Genomic DNA, 26,685 nt, shown 5'->3' on the forward strand with positions numbered 1-26,685 from the left:
ATTCAAATTTCTGCAAATTTCTGAACTGAATGTCAGACTAAACTCATTTAAAAGAAAAAAAATAGACGAAGGCATTTAATTTTTTTGAAAAATAAATCATTTGACGTTTTTGCAGTGTGTAAATATGTGGTCAGCTGTCTGTGGTCTGACATACCATTTGATGCCAAGAGACAAAGAGAACTGCTTTTTTCAAGGCCACTTTTGACTACCCAGCAAGTTGCAGACTCTTAAGTTCTACCCAATGAAATCTTATCTACAAATTGTCTTAGAATATACGTAGACTATTGTTTAATACTGCTTACAAGTAATATATAATGCAAAATAATACTATCAATCATAGGAAATTTTCTACCAATTGAATAGTACAGACTTGCACTCTTCTTTGAATATTCGAAAACACTATTTCTGAGCAGGCATGTAAAACTAAAATCAAATAATCTAAAACAATACACAAAGTATGCAAACAGTAACAACAACACTATAAAACTAATATAAAGTGTATCTTTAACCTAAATAAAAATAAGCAAAATAAAGAGTATTTGAACTTGCATATGAATAAAATAGTAGCTATGATTTATAGATAAGCTAATCAAATCATAAATAACCTCTGTATAAAAATATTGGAGGCAGAGAGTGATAGTTGATACCACTAGAGCATGTCTTCTACATGTGTAGCCACACAACACAAATGCAAAATACACGTTGACTTTTCATAACATGGATTTCCCTGTTGGCATTTTGTACATGTAGCGTTTCATAAAAGATGTTGACAAACAGAAGCAAACAAAAATGTGTTTATTGCAGAGGACACTACACTCATTTGAGATTGGTAAATTACAAAATGCTAATCTACACTTCACTAAAGAATTTAACAGTATAAAGATAAGAAAAGATTAGGAAAGGAAACTATAAAAAAGTAATTACAATGTAAACTATTTTTGTGGAAATAAAACATGTAACTGTATTTTCTCTAGGACTAAAAAATGTGAAGTGAGACAAAAAATAAAATGTGTTTTGAAAAATCACCTTTACTCATAAACATAATAAAACTGCATTTGTTTTTACATTATTGTTATCAATTTTGTCTTACAGCATATATTGGGTTGCCTTTACTTTTTTCCACTGCATAAAGTATTTTAAAATTATTTCATTTATTTCACAGACATGTATGAAACAAGAAGGACTGCTGTATGTTTAGATACTAGTAAAGTTCTTTTTTTTAATATTAGTTACAGTTTATTAACTTTGTATCCCAGCTGTATCCCGTCCCTCATTCCCTCCCAACCCCACCCTCCCTCTCTCACTCTTCCTTGCCCCTTTCCAAGTCCACTGATTGGGGAGGAACTCCTCCTCTTTCATCTGACCCTGATTTATCAGGTATCTTCAGGACTGACTGCAAAGTCCTCCCCTGTGGCCTAGCAGGGCTGCTCCTCCCTCAGGGGCAGGGGGGGGGGGGAGGAAAAGGAGCCAGCCATTGAGTTCATGTCAGAAATAGTCCCTTTTCCCCTTACTAGGGTACCCACTTGGATACTGAGATACCATTGGCTACATCTGAGCAGGGGTTCAAACAGGCTCATAAAAGACCCTTGTGCCCAGATATATTTGGTCCTTGTGGAGCTCCTGTCTTCTCCAGGTCATATTAACTCCCCCTTCTTTCAAATGATTCCCTGTACCCTGCTGAAGGTTTGGTTATGAGTCTCAGTGTCTGCTTTTGTATACTATTAGGTAGAGTCTTTCAGAGGTCCTCTCTGGTAGGCTCCTGTCCTGTTACTTGTTTTCTCCTACATCCAATGTCCATCCCATTTGTCTTTCTAAGTGAGGATTGATCATCTTACCCCAGGTCCTCTTTCTTGTTTATCTTATTTAGGTGTATAGATTTATATAGACCTATAAGATATGATAAACATACTGAAATTATACACTAGTGAAGTTCTTAACAGCTTGGGAAATTAAAGATGCATCCAATCAAAGCTAATCACACCCTATAAAAGTTAAGAGATTGGATATCTCTGGTCACTTATAGACTGGACAAGGGAAAGCCATTTCAGTGGACCTTTAGGGTGAAAACCTCTGTGGTACAGGATGACTAAAATGTGCCAGGGAAGTTTGTTAAATTACATAACACTCAGCCATGTGTAGTTTATCTAGTACAATCTTCCTCTTCTCATCTCCACTGCTCAATTTGCATCCAGGGCTGCGATTTTGTTGGACTCTGATAAGTGAGCAGTCAGCAGAAGTGGCATTCCTCCACAAACAGAAATACCCATCAGAAACCTGGGCAGAGAAGTAAATTGACTGGAAAGGAGACACAAGGGCAATTTAGGTTACACTGCATGCCTGGATATCTATTTGGCAACGCTGCCCTATTGTTTTCCCCCAGTGACTGTCTAGATAAGATAAAAATGACTATAAGAATATAAATGAACTATGCAGTGCCTTTTTCTTTAAAATATACCAATATTGAGACTTTTTAATAATAATATAACAAGACAAAATTTTCATATGTAGAAGTCAATTTTCTGAATTGTTTGATAGAGAAAACTAAAGAATGTAAAAAAATATTCTGCTGTAGTTGTAGAGAAGTGGAGAGTTCTGAAGTAGTGGATAAGGCGTTTCATGCACACACACTTTTCAAGTACAGAAAAGATGTTTCAGATTATAGCAAAATGTCAGAAATTGGTTTAGATTACTTTCATTAAAATGCTATTTGAATCAGACTGTAGAGAAAACTAGTTCATGTAAGATATTTTAAATATCGCTATTGTTTTACCTACTGATATAATGCCCTTCAATATCATCCACTAGCACATAAAGTATTAGCTTTTTTGCGGGGAGTGTCCTTTTTTCCTCTTTTGTTTTTATTTGTTTACTATTTATGACAATTTATTCACTTTGTATACAAGCTGTAGTCCCCTCCCTCATCTCCCAGTCTCACTCACCTTATTCTTCTCCTCCTATGCCTTTTCCCTAGTCCCATGATAGGGGAGGACCTCCTCCCCTTCTAACTGACCCTAGCCCAGCAGGTCTCATCAGAGCTGTTTGCATCATATTCCTCTGTGGCCTGGCAATGCCACACCACCCAGAGGGAGGTAAGTTATGTGATAGTGGCTATAACTTGGGGAGGTGATACGATTTTAAAGTGAATTTTTGAGTGTTCATATGCATTGATCAATATTGTTTTCTTTCCATAATTTTATTTGTACATTATCTTGCACATTGTAAATGAACATTTTACTAGATCTCTGTCATTTGGTCCTTCATTCTTAATTCATGATCATTTTATTGAATAAAAGTTATAATATTGCCTTCTTCTGTGGCTTGGCAAGGCTACACACCTCAGGAGGAAGTGGACAGACAGCCTGTCACTGAGTTCATGCCAGAGACAGCCCCTGCTCCCCTTACTAGGGAAATTCACTTAGATACTGAATCTATGGGCTACATCTGAGCTGGGGCTGTAGGTTCTCTCCATGCATTGTCCTTGGTTGGGGAATCAGTCTTGGCTAGGCCCCCAGAGCTCAGGTATTTTTTTTCTTTGGCTCTGTTGGTCTCCTTTTGGAGCTCCTGTCCCCTTCAAATAGAAGGGTAGGAGGACCTCCCCTGTCAGTGGACTAGGGGAGGGGTATAGTGGGAGAAGAGAGAGAGAAGGTGGGATTGGGAGGAGATGAGAGAGGGGGCCACAGCCAGTATACAAATTGAATATATTGTAACAAATGATAATAAAACTGAAAAAAGTTATAATAATTTAATTACAATTAAAATCAATGTTGAGGAAATAAAATTAAAAACATTTTCATCTGAGTTGAAAATATTTTAACTAATTTATGAAGTATCCAAATTGTATTCTAAGATGAATATCATATATATTGCATTTTAAATACATATTTATAAATATTACCAACACAATACATTATGCAATCATCTATTATGTAGGTTTATAAATTGGCTGTAGAGATTGCATATAAAGGTTGAGTTGTCTAATGTATTTGTACATTATAACTTTTGTGAGTAGAGGCATTCTGAGAATGTGTGAAGACCTCATTATACTCTACCGTTCAGCTATATTTGGCCCTGTTTTTTAGTTTTTTTACAGTGTTCTCTACCTTAATGGAAAATGGCATGCCTTTGGGGGATATGTCATTTGGTATAGGCCAAAATCTCAGCGAAGTGGTTGACTCTTTTGTTTCTCTGCTTGCAGGCACAATTCTGCAATAATGTTTCATTGGTCATCCACTCACATCAACTGGAGTTTCATCTCACCAAATCTACAGAAGCATGTGATTAAAAGTCAACATAAACATCCCTATATTTGTGTGTGTGCATGTATGTTTGCAAACAAAATCTTTTCTATTTCCAACCAGCACCTATAACTTTTCTTTTTAACTTTTTTTTTTTTTAAGTCAGTACCTTCCCTATTAGTGGACTGGGGTAGGGGCATGGGAGAAGAAGGAGAGAGGGTAGGATTGAGAGAGGACAAAAGGAAGGGGCTACAACTGGGATAAAAGGTGAATAAATTGTAGTAAATTTAAACAAAGAAAGGAAAACAACAAAAAAGTCAGTAAGGTCTGAACCTCTGTGAACTTGAGTTCAGCACCTATTTTTTATTATTATTAAACTTTTAAAAGTTTTATTTTAATCATTATACAGCCTGATGTCAGCCCCCTGCTCCTTCCTCTCCTCTCAATTCATCCCTCATATCCCTTTTCCAGACCCAGAAAGGCACACATGGAATGTACTCACTTGTAAGTATATATTAGCCAAAAAGTACAGGATAGTCATGCTTCAGTCCACCGACCCAAAGAAGCCAAGGAGGGCCCAAGGGAAGAAACTTGGAGGTCAGTAAGAAGGAGAAATAAAATGGACATCTGAGCTAATGAACGGATGGAACGGAGTGGGAGAGGGGGTGGAAATCAGATGTGGGCAGAGTAGGCCGAGTCAGAGAGGGAATATCCGAGAGAGAACAGTGCTTTGGGTTGAAGGGACTCTTTCTGAGAGAGAGGACTCTCCGGTGACACTAGCTGAGACTCTCCAAAGTAGGGATATACAGCTACACTTTGTGTAACCTGGTGGTATTGCAGTAGAGGGAGGAGGACACCAAACCAACCCATAAATCCTTGGACCGAAATTTGTCTCAGCTACAAGAAGTGTAGGGATAAAGATGGAGCAGAGGTTAAGGGAATGGCAAAACAGTGAGTGGCCCAACTTGAGACCCAACCAATGGGAGAGAGATAACACCTGACACTATTAGTGAAACTCTGCTAGGCTTGCAGACAGGAGCCTAACATAGCTGTCTTCTCAGAGGCTTCATGCAGCAGCTGATGGAAACAGATGCAGAGACCCACAGCCAAACATAAATTGAGCAAAGGGAGTTTCGTAAAACATTGGGATGAAGGACTGAGTGAGCTAGAAGAGTCAGGGACACCTCAGGCAGACCTATGGAATCAGCTAAACTGGGCCCATGGGGGCTCATAGAAACTGAACCATGGACAGCCTGAAGCTAGACCCCTACACATATGTAGCAGATGTGCAGCTTGGTCTTCATCTAAGTTCCCTAACAACTGGAGTAGAAGCTCGCTGTTGTCTGCCTTTGGACCACTTCCCCCTAGCTGGGCTGCCTTGTGATCATTAATGTGGAGATTTGATTTCTTCCATTGCTTGTGCTCATAAATGAACTAGAAAGACCTAAAGCAGAGCTTGGACACAATACATGACTTCTAATTCTTTCCAAGTTAGTGAGTCACCCTAGAAACTCAGATATTCTAGCGTTCTTTACTAGCCTCTTAAAATCATATATGGTGACAGATATCCTCTCTTTTCTTCATAAATCTCATGAAGAAATGTTTTCAAATCTCCTTTCGGAGTATTTTGATCTATCTGTTTAAATTGCTTCTACTCTTAACCTGACATTTACTATTCAGTGTGTGAATTTTTGTGTCTGAGTTTGTTCGGATAAAGCTAGTAGAATATTCTAGCAAACACAAAGATCTTGTGAGATATTTTTATACCAAAATCAATAACCATCTGAATTGGACAGATTAAATTAGCCATGGGCCATTTTGGAAGCAGGAGTATAAAGACAGCTTCCATGAGTCTCTTGTAGTTCTGCAAAAAACTGTTTGTTAAAGTTTCGAAGAGAGGGGAGAAAAGGAGCTCTGAAAGCAAAGGTAAACATTCTGCTTTAAAATGATAGAGACAAATGCTTTATACAGCTTGTGCCTTTTCAGAGATAGTGAAGATAACCTGCATTAGGTTTCTATGTTGTCCATATGAAGGATGTGTGGAAAGCACACTGCTTATAATTCAGCTCCAACATCGAGTTGGCTGCAAAGCCCCACTTACAAAATCCAAGCAAGTACTCTGACATGTTCAGAGTGCCTCAGATACATTTCAATAATTAATTCTTAAGTCAAGAAAGAGTCAGCAAATCAGATGAAAAAGCACAGTAGGCTGAAATATTGCCAGTGGAAGGGAAAAAATGTCAGCAATAGATAGAACCTTTTCAAGCTGAAAAGAGGTCAGTGGGATGCCACTGGGAAAAGGGATGAAGCTTCAGGATTTTTTTATTATTGTTATTTACATAAGCCACCCAGAGAGTAATATGACATGTTCAGTCTATAACTTTGCTGAAATAGGTAGACTTGTACAAAGAAAAGTACAATTGCACTATAGAAAAAACTAACTTAATGAAATACTGGTATAATGGGTAGTCTGGTTCAAATAATCAAAGAAAAAGTATATCCTCTTTTAAATAAAACAAATGATAAAATGTAGGTGTGGGTTAGGAACTGAAGAAGTGTCCTAGTGAGGCATTATGGCACCAACTTGGAATCCTAGCACTCAGGCACATGAGGTGGGAAGACTCCTGTGAGTTCAAGGCCAGCCTGGACTGCAGAATAAATAGCGGGTAGGTATACAATGCAAAAATGATTCAGAAAGTATGCCCTAATAATATCATCTAGAAGGTTTATGTGTTTACCACAGATATTCAATTATCTTTAAAAAAAGACTACCACAGACTGTTAACTGAATCAACAGAGTTCTATTAGTCAGTAATTTTTTAATATAGAGAAGGTAAAATCTGTATAAGATAACTAAGTCATACATAGTTATTAAAATAAATTAATATCATTCCAATAGATCTGTTTGCAAAAATATATTTCTTGAGTTCTCTGTTTATGCTTTTAATTTGTTTACAGATCATTATTCTCCATGATGCTCTTATTAAACTAATATGACAAGCTTTATGATTGAAGTCAGTGACAGATCAGTAAACCAAATTCTGTTTAATTCATCATTTATCTTGTGTTTGATTTTAATGTGCTCTTAGGTGAGAAAGGCTGAGGAGTTAGCAACATCCTGATTACTGAAGTCACTGACCTCTGTAGAAGATTGTTTTGTAGTAACTTTCGACATCAGGTGAAGGAAAGGTTAATGTATGCAGAAAGACATGGCTATGTGAAATCTATAGCACATCTTATGAGGTAGAATCCACGCACTGAATGTAAAAGCTGATTGCTGCAGTTAAATGGCTGTAACTTGGCATAGGAACCACACTCATGTTAATTCTAGTAAATGTTTAGGGCCTCTAAGAAGGAAAAAAAACAATGACAGAATAAACCGAGATTTATTTTAAGTTGTAAAAATGACAATGAATATACTTATATTCTGCAATCTAGAAACACAAAGTGAATTGCTGGATACTTCTAAGAAAATCAAATGAAATAGCCTGGCTTTTGTTTAACAAAGGTACTTAATACAAATGTAATTTAAAACCTTCTAGAAATTCAATGGCAATAATTTACAAATATATTTGCATATATTAACAAATTCATTATGTTTTACACATGTTCAGTATATGTTATGTAAATAGTGTATTAATCAATAGTTTTAATTATAAATCCCAGGCTCATATGTAGCCAATAGATTCAGTCTCCAAGTGGGTTCCCCAGTAAGGGGAGCAGAGTCTGTCTCTGGCATGAACTCAGTGGCTGGCTCTCTGATCATCTCCCCCTGGGGGGGGGGGTGCTACAGTGCTAGGGCACAGAGGAAGACAATGCAATCAATTCTTATGTGACCTGAGAGGCTAGTGTTAAATAGAAGGGGAGAAGGACCTTTCCTTTCATTGGACTCGGGGAGGGGCATAAGGGTAGAAGAGGGATGAGAGTGGGACTGGGAGGAGACAAGGAAGGGGGCCACAGCCATGATACAAACTGAATAAGTTGCAATAAATGATTATAATAATAAATAATTTTGTTAAGTTGCATATACTTTGGTCTCAATTTAATTAAGAGAATAAAAAAAAAACAACCCAAATTAAAGAGTAGTAGATTTTTAATCTGATACTATATAATGTAACATAGTAGTGGTACAGATAGGGAATTTTTTATATGTGGCATAATTTCTTATTTGGCAATGAAATGACAAGAGTCATTCTATTTTTGTTTTTCTCCTGGAGAGAAATAAATCATCCAAGACAGGAACAAGTGACATTGCCCTAATGTACTTCGCAATTACACAGAGGTTTCAGAAACAAACAGGACTACCGTTGGTTAAAGATAAATCTCGCTACACTGAAATAGAGGATGATATCAAAATATCTTAGATGTGAAAGCCAAGTGGGTATAGAATTTCAATATTTTCATTTTCAAGTACTCTAAACATTCCTACATCTGTGCCCATCTAACGTTCACAGCATGATTCACTTTAATCACATCAATAAATTTAGGATCTCAGCAAGTAAAGTGTTTAGAGGTTCCTGGGAACAGACATGTCTGTCCACTTAGACAGAGAATGCTTTTCTGGACAGGAATGGCCCAATGCTTATTTGGACTATTGAGGGTAATGACGCTGGATCATGTGAGTGTAGAGCTGAGTTCTAAATGAAGAAACTATTTAAAATGGGAGCTTATTTGTTAGTATTGATGTGAGGAATCAATTGGAGAATCAATTGGATGTTTCCTGATGTAAACAGTGCAATTAGGTACTTTGTGCAAGCAAAGAAGAGCAAATAGCAGTGTCTGATGTTGCAGGGTTGAAACCCTGAGTTGAGTGTGAGAGTTCTTCAAGTAAAATGAAAACCTGAGTGAACTATTGGTAAACATATCACTCTGCAGTGAAGAGGATGGTTAGAGTGTATGGTCCCTTAGGAGAGACAGGAGGAAGAAAAATGATAATGTTTGTTATCAATGTAAACCAAGACCTGAAGTCCCCATTATAGAAAAAAAATTCAGCCATTGTTGACATTAGATTGAAATATTGGCTCACTTAAGCAAGATTTGGAACTAATGTTGAAAACGTAAGTTACTTCATCTGTATAATGTAAAAAAAAGTACTTTGTTCCTTATATTGTGCTGAAGCTATAACACTGAGTTTTATTATGGAATTCACAGGCTAAAGCATGCCAGTGGAAAGAATATAAGTCACTTTAGCCATTGAAGATGAAACTATTTCATGATGCCAAGTGAATAATATTAATAAAAAAACCCTAACTTTATTTATAGATTTCAACGCCTGCATACTTATTTATCAAATGCTTTAGGAAATTAAATGTTATAAACTAAAACGTACTTGTAATTAATGGGTTACCTTTCCGTTATTGAGCTCTGACATCAATTATATTTGTCTACTCCATTTCATGTAACAATGTAATTTTTAACGCATTTGTTTCTGAGCTAAGACTGGCTGAAGATGCTTGATCATTTTCACAGGCTAACTGTTCAATACCGCATCTTGCATCTGTCCTTTGCATAATATTCTCAGCAACCCAAGGGAAAACAGTAATTGTTATAAATATAGACTGGAATATGACATGTCACAATAGTGATTGTAAAAAGCTGTATTTTAAAATTTTTGTTTTATGGCCTCGCTTTGTTGTTTGTAAAACCACCAATAATAGATTATGCCTCACATTGCAGCCAATATTTTTATTTATATTTAAATAATTGTTAAAAATTTTTCAAGTGCTTTATTACTGGATAATGCTTTGATATTAAAATTAATTTCGATTTTTTTTTCAAAATAAAAGCACTATTTAACAATGCATTTATTGCAATAAATTCAACTTTCATATTATGGAAATTATCAGCAGTTGTATTATTTTATTCCTTCACAAGTCATTTGCTTTCATTTTAAAATTTTTAACAATTTATTGAAAATAGATTTTATTTTCAAATAATATATCTGAATTTCAGATATATTATATTATATTATATTATATTATATTATATTATATTATATTATATTATAATTTTATTTTATTTTATTTTATTTTATTTTATTTTATTTTATTTTATTTTATTTTATATTCCCTCTACTACAAGTTTGTCACCACCTCTTTTCCCATCCAGATCCATTCCAATTAGCCTCATTTGAGAAGAAACAGTCTTCTAAGAAATAATAATAAAATAAAATAGAACAAAACTAACATATCAGAATTGGACAAAACAAACAAAATTGCCTTCTTTTTCTCTTCTCAATCATATATCAGAGTTAATTTTAGATCAATACTTATACAACCTTTTATGGGGATGAAAGAGTCAGACAACTTTTAAAGAAAGAAATCATGGTGAATTTCTCTAAACTCTATCAACTTAATGAATTTCAGTGTTCATCTACTTGACACATTAAAAACTTCTGATTATTTTTTTGGTACCTAATATTCTTGGGCAGCTCTACCAAAAAACATTATATGATGGTCTAAGGATAGTTTTCAATACCCAAAGGACCATGATTATTTTTCAATATATGTTTGTTAATATGTATGGGAACAGGTCAAAATTTAATAACACACTATAAGATTAATAATATTACCTTCATTTGATTTTGCTTTAAAAACTCAGTAGTAGAAGGCTCAAGGACAGTGATGTGGTAATTCTTATTACCTTGGAATGACTTTATGGAAAATTTTTATGTACTGTTTTAGATTTTGAATGTATATTCATGTTAGAAGCAACATCAAGTTTGTTTTTTCTCTTTTTTTCTAGAATGACTGAGACTGATATGACCATTAAGGTTTTGAATCAGATTACAAAATATAAAATATACAGTCTCCAGTTTCAACTAGGAGCTAAAGTCAGTAGTTAGTTGGGAAACTAAAGATATAACATATATACTCACTTATATAGACCTATAAGATATGATAAACATAATGAAATCTATACACCTAAAAAAGATAATCAAGAGAGCAGACATGGGGTAAGATTATCAATCCTCGTTTAGAAAGACAGATGGGATGCGCATTGAACATATGACAGGAGTCTACTGAGCGCATTTGAAAGACTCTAACTAGCAGTGTTTTCTTTTTTTTTTTTTTTTTAATTTTTTTTTTATTTTATTTTTCTTTTTAGTTACATTTTGTTAACTCTGTGTCCCAGCTGTATCCCGCTCCCTCATTCCCTCCCCAACCCCACACTCCCTCCCTGGTCTCCTCCCTGCCCCTTTCCAAGTCCCCTGATAGGGGAGGACCTCCTCCCCTTTCATCTGACCCTGTTTTATCAGGTATCTTCAGGGCTGGCTGCAAAGTCCTCCTCTGTGGCCTAACAGACTGCTCCTCCCCTGGGGTGGGGGTCAAACAGCCTGCCCTTGAGATCCTATTAGAAATAGTCCGTGTTCCCCTTACTTTGGAAAACTACTTGGTTACTGAGCTACCACAGGCCACATCCGAGCAGAAGTTCTAGGTTATATCCATAGATGGTCCTTGGTTGAGTGTCAGTCTCAGAAAGCAAAGACTCATGACCAAACCTTTGGCAGAGTACAGGGAATCATAAGAAAGAAGGGCAGTTAGTCTGATGAGGAAAGGATAGGAGCTCCACAAGGACCAAATATATCTGGGCACAGGGTCTTTTCTGAGACTGACATGCAACCAAGGACCATGTATGAATATAACCTAGAACCTCTGCTCAGATGTAGCCTGTGGTAGCTCAGTAACCAATTGGTTTCCCGTAGTGAGGGGAACAAGGACTATTTCTAACAGGAACTCAGTGACTGGCTCTTTGGCCTCCCCACCCCCCAAGGGAGGAGCAGTCCTGTTAGGCCACAGAGGAGAGCTTTGCAGCCAGTCCTGAAGATACCTGATAAAACAGGATCAGATGAATGGGGAGGAGGTCCCCCCTATTAGTGGACTTGGCAAGGGGCACGGTGGAGATGAGGGAGGGAGGGAGGGACTGGGAGGGAATGAGGGATCGGGACACGGCTGGGATACAGAGTTAATAAAATGTAACTGATAAGAAAAAAATAAAATTCGATAAATAAATAAATAAATTAAAAAAAATTAGATGTGAGTCAATTGCTGTGTCACCAGATGCATTTCCTGTAGTTATTGTTAAATAGAATGATTCTAACTTATAAATTATACCATTTTAAAATTTATTTACTTTTTATTAATTACAGTTTTTTCACTTTGTACCTCCGCTGTAGCCCCCTCTTTCACATCCTGCCTCCCTCATATTCTCCCATGCCCCTCCTCAAGTCCACTGATAGGGGAGGTCCTCTTAGCCTATCAGGTCTCATCAGGGCTGAGCGCATTTTCTTCCTCTGTGGCCTGGTAAGGCTGCTCCCCACTCAGGGGGAGGTGATCAAAGGCCAGTCCCTGTTCCCATTTCTAGGGAACCCACTTGGAGACTGAGCTACCATAGGTTATTACATCTATGTAGAGGTTCACGTTATAACCATGCATGGTCTTTGGTTGGAGTATCAGTTTCAGAAAAGACCACTGTGCCCAGCTTTTTTGGTTCTGTTGCTCTCCTTAGGGAGCAACTGTCCTCTCCAGGTCTTTCTATCTCCCCCTTTTTTCATAATATTCCCTGCACTCTTCCCAAAGTTTGGCTATCAGTCTCAGCATCTCCTTTAATACCCTGTGGGTAGAGTCATTCAGAGGCCCTTTGTAGTATACTCCTGTGCTGTTCCATGTTTTCTCCCTCTGCAGATGTCCATCTCATTTGTCTTTCTGAGTGAGAAATGATCATCTTACCAGGGTCCTCTTTCTTGCTTAGCTTTTTTAGGTGTACAGATTTTAATATGATTTCCTATATTATATGTCTAATATTCACTTATAAGTGAGTATGTACCATGTGTGTCTTTCTGCTTCTGGGATACCTCACTCTTGATGATCTTTATAGCCTGCAAATATATATTATTCCTTCTAGTTTTTTTGAGGATTATTATTATTATTATTTACAATGTATTTGCCTTATATGGAGGGGTTGTAGGCCCCTCCATTGTCTCCTTCAGGTCCCACCCTCCCTCCCTCTTCTGCCCCTATCCCTCTTCCATAGTCCACTGATATGGGGTGTACTCCTCCCCTACTGTCTGTCCCATCAGGATAGCTTGGAGCTTTTTCCTCTGTGTGCTGGAAACGTTGCCCCACCAGAGAGAAGTGATCAAGGAACAGTCAACCTAGCTCATGTCAGATACTGTCTCTTCTCCCCTTATGCCATTTTAGCTTACATTTTCAAAAGTGTCCGTATCAGGAAACTTTCATCTGTCACTCTGTCACTCTGAGCCTGTAAGACTTAACCTCATGTCTGGGATGGACTTGGCTGAACACATCATGGTGAGTGGAAAAATGAGAGAGAGAGAGAGAGAGAGAGAGAGAGAGAGAGAGAGAGAGACAGAAAGGCCAGATTACCAAACTCATCTTTCAGACCTTCCTTCCTTCTACTGTTCTATTGAGTCTCACTTCCTAAAAGTTTTGTTACCTTTCAATAATGCCGTAGACTGTAGACTGGTGACTAATACTTTTGTGTTAATAGGAAATGCTTTCTTTGTTTGCTTTATGATTCTTTTCTGGCTCTTTACTAGCTTTTTGATCTTTCTGCAAGACCTAGTTAAGAATTTAACAAGCTTGTCTATGCTCATTATTGTGTGATATAAATGACTGTTTATTAGAATTTATGAAATTTCCATGTGTTAGCATGAATAGAAAAAATGCATTGAGTAATATTTCATTACAAAGTAACCAAATGAAATAACATATTAACTCTCTTGGTAAGGGTATTTAATAAGTAAAAACATAATAATATTTCATTATTATAAATGCAACCACATATATGAGCCTTTGATATGGACACAATTCAGTGGCCATATTTTATATAACACTGGGCCTCAGGTACTTGTCTCAGTAATTGTGCCCTGTTGATTTTTGTCTAGATAGTTGCTAAATATTTTCATGCATTCTTCTGCAGCAATATAAATCTATAAAGTGAAGAGTATTGATAAGTTTATCTCTATTTTTACAGATGGCTGAAGAAGAGTAAATAAATGATCAAGTAGTAGAAGCCAGGCAGAACAGCTTTCCACATAGATTTACTAGTGCTGTGCCAGGTACCTTACTAGTAATAAATATACTATGATACCTTGTAAAATATTTCCCCTCAAATATAGAATGATTACCTTTTTGAATTTAAAGTATAGAGCAGCATTTATTTTGTGTTTGTGTGTGTGCATGTGTGTGCAATTTAACTTTTGAACTTACAACTTTATTTACAAGATGTTGGTAAAATCCCAAACTAACTGCTGCAGACTGATCACTTGTGTCTCTTGTCATTACAGATTATTTCTGCTTAGAAACATATAAACCTCACAAAGCACAGGATTTTAATTAAAGACTTTCTAAACCTGCACAGAGTAGCTGTAAAGTAAGCAAATACCAATTTTATTAGCATAATTGAATGGCATGAACCAGCTGAAATTGAATAGTAGCACATCGAGTCTTTTAAATAGAGACCTGTTTAGACTCTATCAAAAGGTTTTATAACGATTTGTTTATGGCTTACGTGAGATTATGAACTACAAATGCTTAAACTAACTTATAATTGCTATATAACCTTATGCCCTAGTTTGTGTCATATTCAGTTGCTTCATCCACCTTACAGGGGAGCTCAGGCCTGTATTTGTTTTCAAGAAGACAGAAAAGATGAGGAATTACAGCTCCATTAACTCCTGTAAAATATAATATTGTTTTTGACTTGCAAATGGAATGACTACCTGGAGGGCTCTAGCATTCAGTATCCAGACTAATTTGTATTGAGCAACATGAGCAGCACACTGACACCTCAGAAATAAATGAGAAACACCAGAGAAGAAACACATGTCAAAATCTCCACACAGCGAGAAATCAAAACAAACCAAATTGAATGAAGCTGCACTTTAGAATCAACTGGAATAGTCTATTCTTTGATCCTTAGAGTCAACCTCTGATTAAATTTTCATGTGTATACACTTTTGATGCTCTGAGCTTATCATATCAAATTATCCAGGCTTGAAGTATTTCTAGAATATTTCTCATCTAATTGTAAAATTACCTTTTAATTTCCCAACATAGTTAACATAAAGAATGAGACATCTAGAAAATATAATAAAACAGAATGATTATATATATATATAATATATATATAATTATATATATATTATATATATAATATATATATAATATATATTATATATATATAGGAAAGAGAGATATATCTAACGTTTTCATATATACATATATTCACATATTCATATATATATATATATATATATATATATATATATATAGTAAGCCTACTGCTTATCTCAGTAGGGTTTTGAGGTTGACTTAGCAAAAAGGTAAAAGTGTTTAGTGGAAGACCCATATTGTGAGCCAAAAAAATTAGTTCTTATAATTATTATTAATTAATTTAATATTCAGTAACAATTACATCCCTATATAAGTCATTTCTCCATTGTGTGTACTGCTTTCTTTAATAATTATTGTAGAGAAGCATGATGAACTGGAATATAAATAAGAAAAATAATGTTTTAGAAGGTACCACTACAATAACTTCCACCTAGAGTCTTAGGTCAATATAAGTTCCAGAAATATTGGATGTCTTATCACTCTCTTACATGTCTTTGCCTTCTTTATTTGCTCTTCTAGTTCAGACTTATGTGGGATAAAGAAACATAAGCTTCAAAGTTTTTTTTTTAACTAGTACTTTTTGATTATTTTGAATCTCTGTAAGAGTACATGTAAATTAAGATTAAGCATAGCTTCTACAGAGATAGGTGATCTTTCTCTCCCTAATATATTCTTCCTCAATGTTTTTTGCACTGATAATGAAAATAAGTTTATTTTATATTTTCAGTGTTATATAAATCACTATGTAATAGCTTTCTTAATAGTTAACTTTTCTTTTATTCAAGATAAAATTAGTCATCTTATAATATTTATAAGATTTACTTATTAGCAATAAAAATAAGAAAGACAGGCTGTTTACCTGGTGGCCCATTCACATTATAGGTTTTGTACTCGTCTTTATTTATAGTGATCATAATGACATGAGTATCGTCATGACAATGAAATTCAACCGATGCTCAAAGAAAATCTTTTAACAGATGTGCCATTTGAGAAGTAAAAATAACAATAAGAAATAAAAAATAAATAAAAATAACAAATAAAAATATTTTGAGTGCCATTGTAGTACCCAGTGTTAATACATTTTAGTAGATGACCCAAGATAATTTTTGCAACTTACTATTGTAAAATGTTATAAAATTTACCAGGTCAACATATATTGTGCATTGTAAACCTAGATTCAGCCTTTGTCTGCCTTGAAATGAAAGTCTTAAGCTCTAGAATCTCCTTATAACACAAAGTAAGACATTGGTACACCATCCAAGCTAAACCAAAGTCTAAACTTTGACTTCTCATGTCTCGACTTCAGTTTAGCTTTATTAGTATATGTTATTTGCACATTATATTCAAACACATTCATAGACTAAGATCAAATTATCTTCAGTATGAATATTCTAAAATAAAGCACATTTAAAAGTTTATTCCTCTTTTCCCTTCAAACAACATATACATTATAATTTAGGTAATTAAGAGCCCTGCTTTATCTTTGAATTCTTACGCAAATTAATAAGAATTATGTTAATTTTCACCTGAACATTCATTTTATAATGGTAATTTGAAGCCTAAAGTCAACTTTAAAAATACCTGGCTTTAACAATACCTAAACATTGATCTGACAGAAATGGCATAAAGTCATTCCCATTGTTGCCAAATTTTGAATAGAAAAAAAATAAAAGAAATGAAGATCAGAGACAAAACATATTTTTGCTAGATTAAGACTATTTAAAAATTGCAAAATTTGAAATGTTAATTTAAGACAAATTTAGTAAATTCTATAACTCAATAATAAGGTGCAAATTATTTTACACATAAACTTTTCAGAAGTACTCCGGGATGCTGTTTTTCTCTATCTTCCTAAGTGGGAACACATTGATAATCTTATTTAAAATTCAGTATGATATACAAATGCAGAGTAGGTTGTACTGGGTTGAGAATTAAGCAGGAAACTAGTTAAAAACTACTTCAGGCAAGCTCAGAGGAATGGATGTTTTGAAGATGAGAGATTCACATAAAAGCTACTGTTGGGACAGAATCAGGACAATTTGATAACTAAGTGCCTTTGAGGGCTATAGGGGAGGGGAAGTGAAAGATGCTTTAAATCATTTGAAATTGAAAAAACAGGCGGATACTGAAGTTGTAGTAAGGTGTGGCAAATTATGTTTTGCAAGATAAAATTAAAAAGTTTTTAATCTTATAATGAAAATAATCAACAAAGAGATGGAGATATCAGAAAAGAGAATTTTAAGATATTTAAAGACAATGATTGTATTAATTGGCACCTGTGACTGAAAACAGGAGAAACATTTCTAGAAAGCTTAAATAAAAGAGTCATATATATCTTAATAATAAAATACAGCCTTAGAAATGTATTAAGACACAGGACCTAATGTCATTAGTGTCTTCCCAGTTTCTGAATTTGAAACTTCCTACCTCAATTTTTTTGTCTTTTCTTAGACATTTTGTATTAAATCAATATATAAAAAATATGGCTATAAAAATAAACACAACCAAGTAACTGAGTCTCTTCATTCTTCCATCCTCTGTTACTTGCGTCTTTGCTGCCTATTTCCAGTGCTATTTATTCCCTCTCTCTCTTTCTCTGTCGTTCTGCTCGCGTGTTTTAGTTTGTACACGTGTTTATACATGTACATGTGTATAAGTGTGTGTTATAATTTGTGCAGATGATCATATGTATGCAGGGATGTGTTCATGTGCGGGTAGGACAGAGGACAGCTTTGTATGGCTTTCCTCAAGCATGCTATCTTTTAGAAGCAGTTCTTTCAGATATCATCATTTAATGTACATCTTAATTTTTTTTTTATATTTATGGCTTACTGTACTTTAATAGCAAACTTACAAGAACAGCACAGAGAACATTAAAAATATGTACTTGCATGTAGAACAACTCAGAAAAGGATAATTAATGTATGAAATCAAATGTATGATAAAAATGCTACAAACACGACTTAGTTGCTAACAATTAGGAACTTATTTTTTTTAAGTCCAAAGGCTGGCATTGTCCAGACAATTAGACAGTTTTTTTTTTTTAAATCAATGTTATAACAGTTAACTGTAGAAAAAAAAATCATCCTTACAGGCTGGTATTGTGGCACTCTGTAAAAACAGAGGTTCTCAGAGGTCGCTGACCTTCTGTTTCTCAAGCTCCCTTCCCAGCTTCTGTTGAGAGAAAATGCTCAGGACTTCAAAGCAGTGTGCATGCAGTTCCAGAGTGTCATATTGGTGCATCACAGGAGTGAGGCCGACCTGGTTGGACTTTTTGAAGATACCAACCTGTGTGTTCTCCATACCAAATGTGTAACAGTTATGCCAAAAGATACCCAACTAGCATGCTACATACATGGAGGACCTATTTAAGACTCCACTAATAGGGGAAATAGTTCATTCTCAAAAATATTTTCCTCTTCTTCCTGTTATTAGAAGCACTGAATATTAGAGCTTTTTCCCACCATGAGGTCAAAAGGTACTAAGTATATGACTGCTGGTGGATTCAAATAGAGGACAGATAGAAGGAATTAGCAGTTTTCCATTTTTATTGCTGTGTGTTCTATTAATAGAAATGCAAGATATAAAGCAATACAAGATATACAAAATGTTTACATTACTTAATCTTCCTTAACAATTATTAGAAGTAATTTTCTATTATCAGAAGGTATTATTTTTGCCATTTACAGCATCTTGTACATGCAAATAATGGGCACAGGGTAAATTACATAAAATTCCATGCAGAGTTATATAGAAGGAGAAAGAGAAAAAGAAAACATCTTCATCAAATGATGTTGGTCTAACTGGCTATCTAAATGTAGAAAATGCAAATAGATCCACATTTATCACCTTGCACAAAACTAAAGTTCAAGTGTATCAAAGATCTCAATATAAAACCAGACACACTAAACCTGTTAGAAAAAAAAGTGGGGAAGAGCCTTGAACTCATTGTCACAGGAGACAACTTCCTGAACAGAACACCAACAGGCTCTAAGATCAACAATCAATAAATAGAATCTCATGAAATTGAAAAGCATCTGTAAAGCAAAGGACACTTGTCATCAAAACAAAACAACAGTCTACTGATTGAGAGAAGGCTAATATCCAGAATATATAAAGAACTCAAGAAGTTAAACAGCAACAAATCAAGTAATCCAATTTTAAAAAAATGGGGTTACAGAGCTATACAGAGAATCCTCAATAGAGGTATTTCAAATGACAGAGAAACACTTAAGGAAATGTTCAACATCCTTAGCTACCAGGGAGATACAAATCAAAAGAATCCTGAGATTTCACCTTATACCCATCAGAATGGCTAAGATCAAAAACTCAAGTGACAACACATGCTGGAGAGGATGTGGAGAAAGGATGGGGAATCCTCCTCCACTGCCTGTGAGAATGTAAACTTTTACAACCACTTTGGAAATCAGTCTGTTGCTTTCTCAGACAATTAGGAATTGTGCTAGCTCAAGATCCAGCTATACCACTTATAGGCATATATTCAAAAGATGCTCAAGCATACAAGGACATTTGCTCAACTGTGTTTTTAGCAGCATTATTTGTAATAGCCAGAAGCTGGAAACAACCCAGATGTCCTTCAGCTGTGGAAGGAATACAGAAATTGTGGTAACGTTTACGCAATTAAGCACAGAAATATCCCTGAATTACCTAACTCCAGGGAGTGTATAGTACGATGTATAGTCATGTTTCTCAGCCACAACTTTATTTTCTTATATTTAAGCTTTCTATTTTTTGTTTTATAAATTCAGATATTCTGGAGATTTATTAATCATTATAGAGGTAATTAGCACTACAGGATTTTGGTAATGATATATAGCAATGATTGTCAACTATCAGTGTATTTCCTATTGTATTGCCTTCAAATTTGTTTTTGTGTTTTCTTAACATCACACAATGTTCAATTCAAAATGAGCTTTCTCTGTACTAAAATATTTAGTTCTCATCTCTTCTTCTATAGCTTTAACTACTCTCAACTTTAGTTTATAGACTATCCTGTGTATGTACATCCTACCCATCTTGAAGAACCATTTCAAAGATCAGTGGAAAAACACAATGAAAATTAGCCAAAACACCATGGTATCCCTAGAACCCAGTTATTCCAAGTCAAACAGTCGTGGATACTCTAACACAACTGAAACACAAGAAAGTGGCCTTAAATCTATGTTAATGGAGATTATAATGGAGGAAATGAATAAATTCCATTAAGAAATGCAAGAAGATATAATCAAACAGATTGAGCCCTTTAGAGAGGAAATAAATAAATCACTGAAATTAAAACAGGAAATTTCAAACAAACAGATGAAGGAATTAAATCATTCAATGAAAGGCAGAAAAATACAGACAAACAGGTAAGGGAAACAAACAAAATGGTACAAGATCTGAAGATCGAAATAGAAACATTAAAGAAAGCACAAACTGAAGACATCCTGGAGAGGAAGAACTTAGGTAAGAAAAGAGGAACGACAGAAGTAAGATCACAAACAGAATACAAGAGACGGAGGAAAGAAACTCAAGTGTAGAAGACACAATTGAAGAAATCAATGCATCCATTAAAAAATTATTAAATCCAAAATATTCCTGACACAAATCATCCAAGAAATCAAGAACATCATAAAAAGAAGAAACTTAGGAATAATTGGAAGAAAAGAAAGAAAAGATTTCTGTCTCCAAGGTCCAGAAAATATTTTCAACAAAATCATAGAAGAAAATTTTTCCAAACTTAAGAAAGACGTGCCTATAAGCATGCAAGAGTCCTACCGAATACCTAATAGATTAGACCAGAAAATAAGATCCTCCAGCCACATAATAACAGAAACAGTAAATATACAGGATAAATTAAAAATATACTAAAAGCTGCAAGGGAAAAAGCCCAAGTAACATATCAAACCAATCAGAATCATACCTGACTTCTCAGCAGAAACCGTAAAAGCCAGAGTGGCTTGGGCAGATATCTGGCAATCCCTAAGAGAACAGAGATTCCAGTCCAGACTACTATACCCAGCAAAACTTTCAGTCAAAAGATGGAGAAAAGAAGTTATTTCACAACAAAACCAAATTAAAACAATATCTATGCCCTTAATTTAGCCCTACTGAAGATATTACATGGAAAACTCCCATCCGAGGAAATTAGTTACACATAAAATAACACAGGATATAAATAACTACAGCAACCAAAAGTAGACATGCATACAAACACACTAATTGTATCCTATCAGATTATCGTGGATTAAAGCTGGACCTCAAGAACAACAGAAATAGCAAAAATCCTACACACACATGGAAATTAAACAACCCTCTACTGAATAACATCTGCGTCAGGGAAGAAATAAAGAAAAATAAATGAAGACTTCCTTGAATTCAATGAAAATGAAGGCATAACAGACTCAAATATGGACATAGAAAAGCAGAGCAACAGAACAAGATAAATTGAACACAGGGAACTTCCCAGAGACTCATACTCTAACCAAGAACTATTCGTGGAGATAACCTAGAACCCCTGCACAGATGTAGCCCTTGGCAGTTCAGTGTCCAAGTGGGTTACATAGTAATGGAAAGAGTGACTGCCTCTGACATAATCTGATTGGCCTGCTCTTTGATCACCTCCCCCTCAGTGGGGAGCAGCCTTACCAGGCCACGGTAGAGGACAATGCAGCCACTTTTGATGAGCACTGATAGACTAAGATCAGAAAGGAGAGGAAAACCTCCCCTATCAGTGGACTTGGGGAGCGGCATGCATGCAGAAAGGGGAGGGAGGGTAGGATTGGGAGGGGAGGAGGGAGGGGCTTATGTGGGTATACAAAATGAATAAAGTGTAATTAATAAAAAAAATGTGAAAAAAAGAAAAAAAATGTATTTGTAACAATCAGATTTTGAGTTAATGTGATGGCCTATGGTTGGACTCACTGAGAAATAAGTAGAAGGAGGAATGCTTTAAATATTAAAAGATGCATTTAAATGCAAAAAATCAAACAAAAAAAAAGAGGAATATTCATAGCACTAAGCGCCTTCATAAAGAAATTGGAGACATTTCATATAAGCAACTTAATGGCACACCTGAATGTTGTAAGGTGGGAAAAAGAAGCAGACATACCCAAGAGGAGGAGACAGCCGGAAATAATCAAACTCAGGGCTACAATCAATAAATTTGAAACAAAGAGAATATTTAAAAGAAGCAGTGAAGCCCAGATCTTTGAGAAAATCAACAAAATAGTTAAACCTTTGGTCAAATTAACTAAAAGGCAGAGAGACACTAGCAAAATCAGCAAAGTCAGAAATAAATAGGGAGATATAATGATAAACACTGAGGATATCCAAAGAATAATTAGATCTTAGTAATCAAAAGCCTATATGCCACAAAATTTGAAAATCTAAAAGAAATGAACAATTTTATTGATAGATTCCAATTAAAAAATGAACAAAGTTGAATTGAGATCAAGTAAACAAATTACATCATCCTAAATCCCCTAAGAAAATAGGAAAAAAAAATCATCAAAAGTCTCATATCCAAAAAAAGCCCAGGGCCAGATAGTTTCAACACAGAATTCTACCAGACCTTCAAAGAAGTGCTAATACCAATACTCTTCAAACTATTCCACACTATAGAAACATAAGGAACACTATCAAACTCATTCTTTGAGACCATAGTCACCGTGATGGCCAAACCATACAAAGACCCAACAAATAAAATGAATCTTAGACCAATTTTCCTTATGAACATTGATGCAAAGATACTCAATAACATATTCACAAACCAAATGCAAGAATACATCAAAAATATCATACACCATGACTAAATAAGCTTCTTCCCAAACAAGCAAAGCTTGTTCTATATATGGAAACTCATCAATGTAATCTGCCATAGAAACAAACTGAAAAAAAACAAAAACAAAAACAAAAACAAAAACCAAAAAACCTTGGGCATCTCCTTAGTTGCCATAAAAGCAGCTCAGAAAATCAAACATCCATTCATGTTTAAAGTCTTGGAGTAATGAGAGATACAAAGCACATACCTACTAAAGACCCAAACATAGTAAAGGCAATATACAATAAGACTATATTCAACATTAAATTAAATGAATTTTAAATCAGTTCCACTCAAATCAGGGACAAGGCAATGCTTCCCACTCTCTCTGTTTCTTTGAAACATAGTACTTGAAGTTCTAGCTAAAGCAGTAAGACAACTAGAGGAGATCAAGGGAATACAAATCGGCAAGGAAGAAGTCATAGTATCACTGTTCACAGATGATATGATAGTATACATAAGCGATGCCAAAAATTCCACAAAGGAAGTCCTACAGCTGATAACCACCTTCAGTAAAGTTTCTCAGTAGAAGATTAATTCAAAAAAATCAGTAGCCTTCCTGTATACAAAAGAAAATTAAACTAAGAAAAATTAGGGAAACAGTACAATTCTTTAGAGACCTTGAAATAACAATTCTCATATTCATAAGGACAAACAAACAAACCAAAACAGAATTGCTTTTTAAAAAATCCTGTACAATAAAGATCTTCTGGAGGTGTCTCCATCCCTAATCTCAAGCTGTGACTATATAGCAAAAATAATAAAAACTGTATGGTACTGGCATAGAAATAGACTGGTGGATCAATGGATTCAAGTTGAAGAGCCAGAAATAAACCCACACACCTATGGACGCTTAACTTTTGACAAAGAAGCCACAACCGTATAATCGAAAAATGATAGCATCTTCAACAAATGGTCCTGATCTAACTGGATGTCTACATGTACAAAAATGCAAATAGACCCATATTTAACACCCAGCACTAAGCTAATATCCAAGTGAATCAAAGACCTCAATATAAAACCAGACACACTGAAGCTGTTAGAAGAAAAATTGGGTAAGAGCCTTGATCTCATTGGCACAGAAGACAACTTCCTGAACAGAACAACAACAGCACAAGCTCTAAGATCAACAATTAATAAATGGGACCTCTTGAAACTGAAAAGCTTTCATAAAGCAAAGGACAGTGTCAACAGAACAAAACGACAGCCTACAGACTGGAAAATATCTTCATCAACCCTACATTCAATAGAGGCCTAATATCCAGAATATATAAAGAATTCAAGAAAGTAAACACCATCTAACCAAACAATCTAATTTGAAAATGGGGTACAGGACTAAACAGAATTCTCAATAACCAACACTACCTATACTTATGTGCAATGCTATACAATTAACACATTTCCATAATTCCTTTTGTAACTCATTCTTAAAACCCACTCTTTGCAGCCTTTTGTTACATAAATGCATCATGTTAATAAATATATAAACATAAAATAGTTTCAAACATTTTCTTTATTAAATTGTGAACGTTTGTTGTTATTATTAACCAACACACCAGAAAACCACGTAGGTAACACCATTAATTATTCTGCCACATTCATTGGGACAAGAAAGTAGGCCAAGTCTTAGGTGACAAGATATACAATCCTTTGCCTTTCATATTTATAGGATTCCATAAACAAATGAGTGTTTAGAAAAATAGTTGCAAAAATAAATTGATCTAAGACATAGAAACAGGTATTATAGCGTTACACCTATCGGCTACACTAGAGAATTAGAACCCAAATACAAAATTTAGATAAACTAGTTTGAACATTTAAGAAAGTAAAAGTTTTTTGTTTGATTCGCTTTGCTGTGTATGTATACTTGGAATTGGATGGAGGGCGTTGTGCCTGCGAGAGAAGCACTCTGGCATGGACCATACAGCATTTTAGATATTATAGATTATTCTGGAAAATATTAAAATAAAAAAGATACATATAATATTCATTCTCTTCTATGATTCACATATGTGGCCTCTTTCAAACTCATTAATGACTGAAAATATTAACTCATTTATTTTCTTTGTTCTTTCAAGGAAAAATTTTAGCTATTGACTAATTGTATCTAGCGTACAATATTGTATTTCATACATATCTTAGATGGAAACTTAATGCAGTCATAAAATAAAAGAAAACTAATAAATAGAACCCCAGAGTTAATACCACATAATTTTTAGAATACTCCCTTTTAACTTAAGTCTGTGAAGTCACACACTATTATTTTCAAAATTCTATTAATGTTATTCTATGGTATATTTCACCTACTTCTCAATTTTATCAAGGAAACAAAAATTTATCAAATCAAATGTTACTGAACCAAAGTACTTGAATCCATAAAATAATGTAAGAAAAGAAAATGCTCTAACAACCATGCAAACACAGACATGCATCAGAAACTAAATCCTTAAATGAAGTGTTTATGTTTGTAGAAATGTATAACAATCCACTAAGCAAAAGAATACTATCACCAACAGAAGTGTTTTCATCATTAAAAAGACAATAGAAGATAGAGCAGAAATAGGAACATTCGCCATCATGCAGAAAGTGCTAAAGCTCACCTTTGACTTTACTTTTTGAAGCAGCCGCTGGTGCCAAGGAAAGGATGCACAAGAGGAAGAGAGAAACACATTAGATGTGAGGCAGACCGCAGGGAGAAAAGACAGAGATGTTCTTATCATTAGTCAGTTTTGTGAAAGACTATGTAATATGAAAAAGAAACTTAATTGTTATATATTGTTAGTATAGGATTACAATTCTTGAATAATCATGAGAGAGAAAGGAGCCTTGTGGAAATTCCAAGCACAAGTCACCAAATTCCTTTAAGGAGTAACTGTCTTTCTTTATCTATACTTTTAATCTTATACTTTATTTAAATATTGTTTAAAGAATACTCATAAAAAGGCTTACACATATTTATTGCTGTTTAACAACAAGCAGACTACTCATCAAGAGTAATTCACAAGTGTGTAATTTGAGCACTTTCTTTACTACAGTCATATGCTGAACATATTACAGAAGACATCCGTTGCTTGTCCATGCATTGCCAATGTAGAGATTTGAACTTGTACAGCTCTAATTACCTTATTAAGTAACTGTGCTGCAAGAACAAACATTATTACTTTAGTCTCAGAATTTGTGACTTAAAATTGCAACACAAATCATTACAGAAAATCACAGTTGCTCAAAATGTCAAGAGTAACTGACCATTGAGTATTCAACCCCAGTTGTTAGGTCTACATCAGAATTGCATCAAGATTCATAGAACATTTCAGAAGAGGAGACATAATAGGTGTTGGAAGATGAAAAATCCATGGATGGCTGGGAGTTTCACACATGACAATTTAACAATATGGCTGCCTAAAGAAACCTGAACCAGTTTAACAAAACAGACATGATAAAATGGAAAGAAGAACGCGCATTTCGTCATACTTATAGAAAAGAACTATAG

The 26,685-nt window shown here is 34.8% G+C and overlaps 1 protein-coding gene across 1 annotated transcript in view; it reads right to left on the reverse strand.

Moving 5' to 3' along the window:
* Positions 1–26,350, reverse strand: part of Cadm2 (cell adhesion molecule 2) — a 249,178-nt gene extending 222,828 nt beyond the window's left edge. Inside the window, exons 1-2 of the mRNA XM_055593354.1 lie at positions 26,251–26,350; positions 25,796–25,822 (exon numbers count right to left, since the gene is read on the reverse strand). Coding sequence (XP_055449329.1) covers positions 25,796–25,822; positions 26,251–26,350 — 127 coding nt within the window. The remainder of the gene's footprint in view (positions 1–25,795; positions 25,823–26,250) is intronic.
* Positions 26,351–26,685: the final 335 nt, after the last annotated feature.

This window comes from Psammomys obesus, unplaced genomic scaffold, assembly GCF_907164565.1.
Source record: "Psammomys obesus unplaced genomic scaffold, mPsaObe1.curated_primary_1811, whole genome shotgun sequence".
Taxonomy (NCBI): Eukaryota; Metazoa; Chordata; class Mammalia; order Rodentia; family Muridae; genus Psammomys; species Psammomys obesus.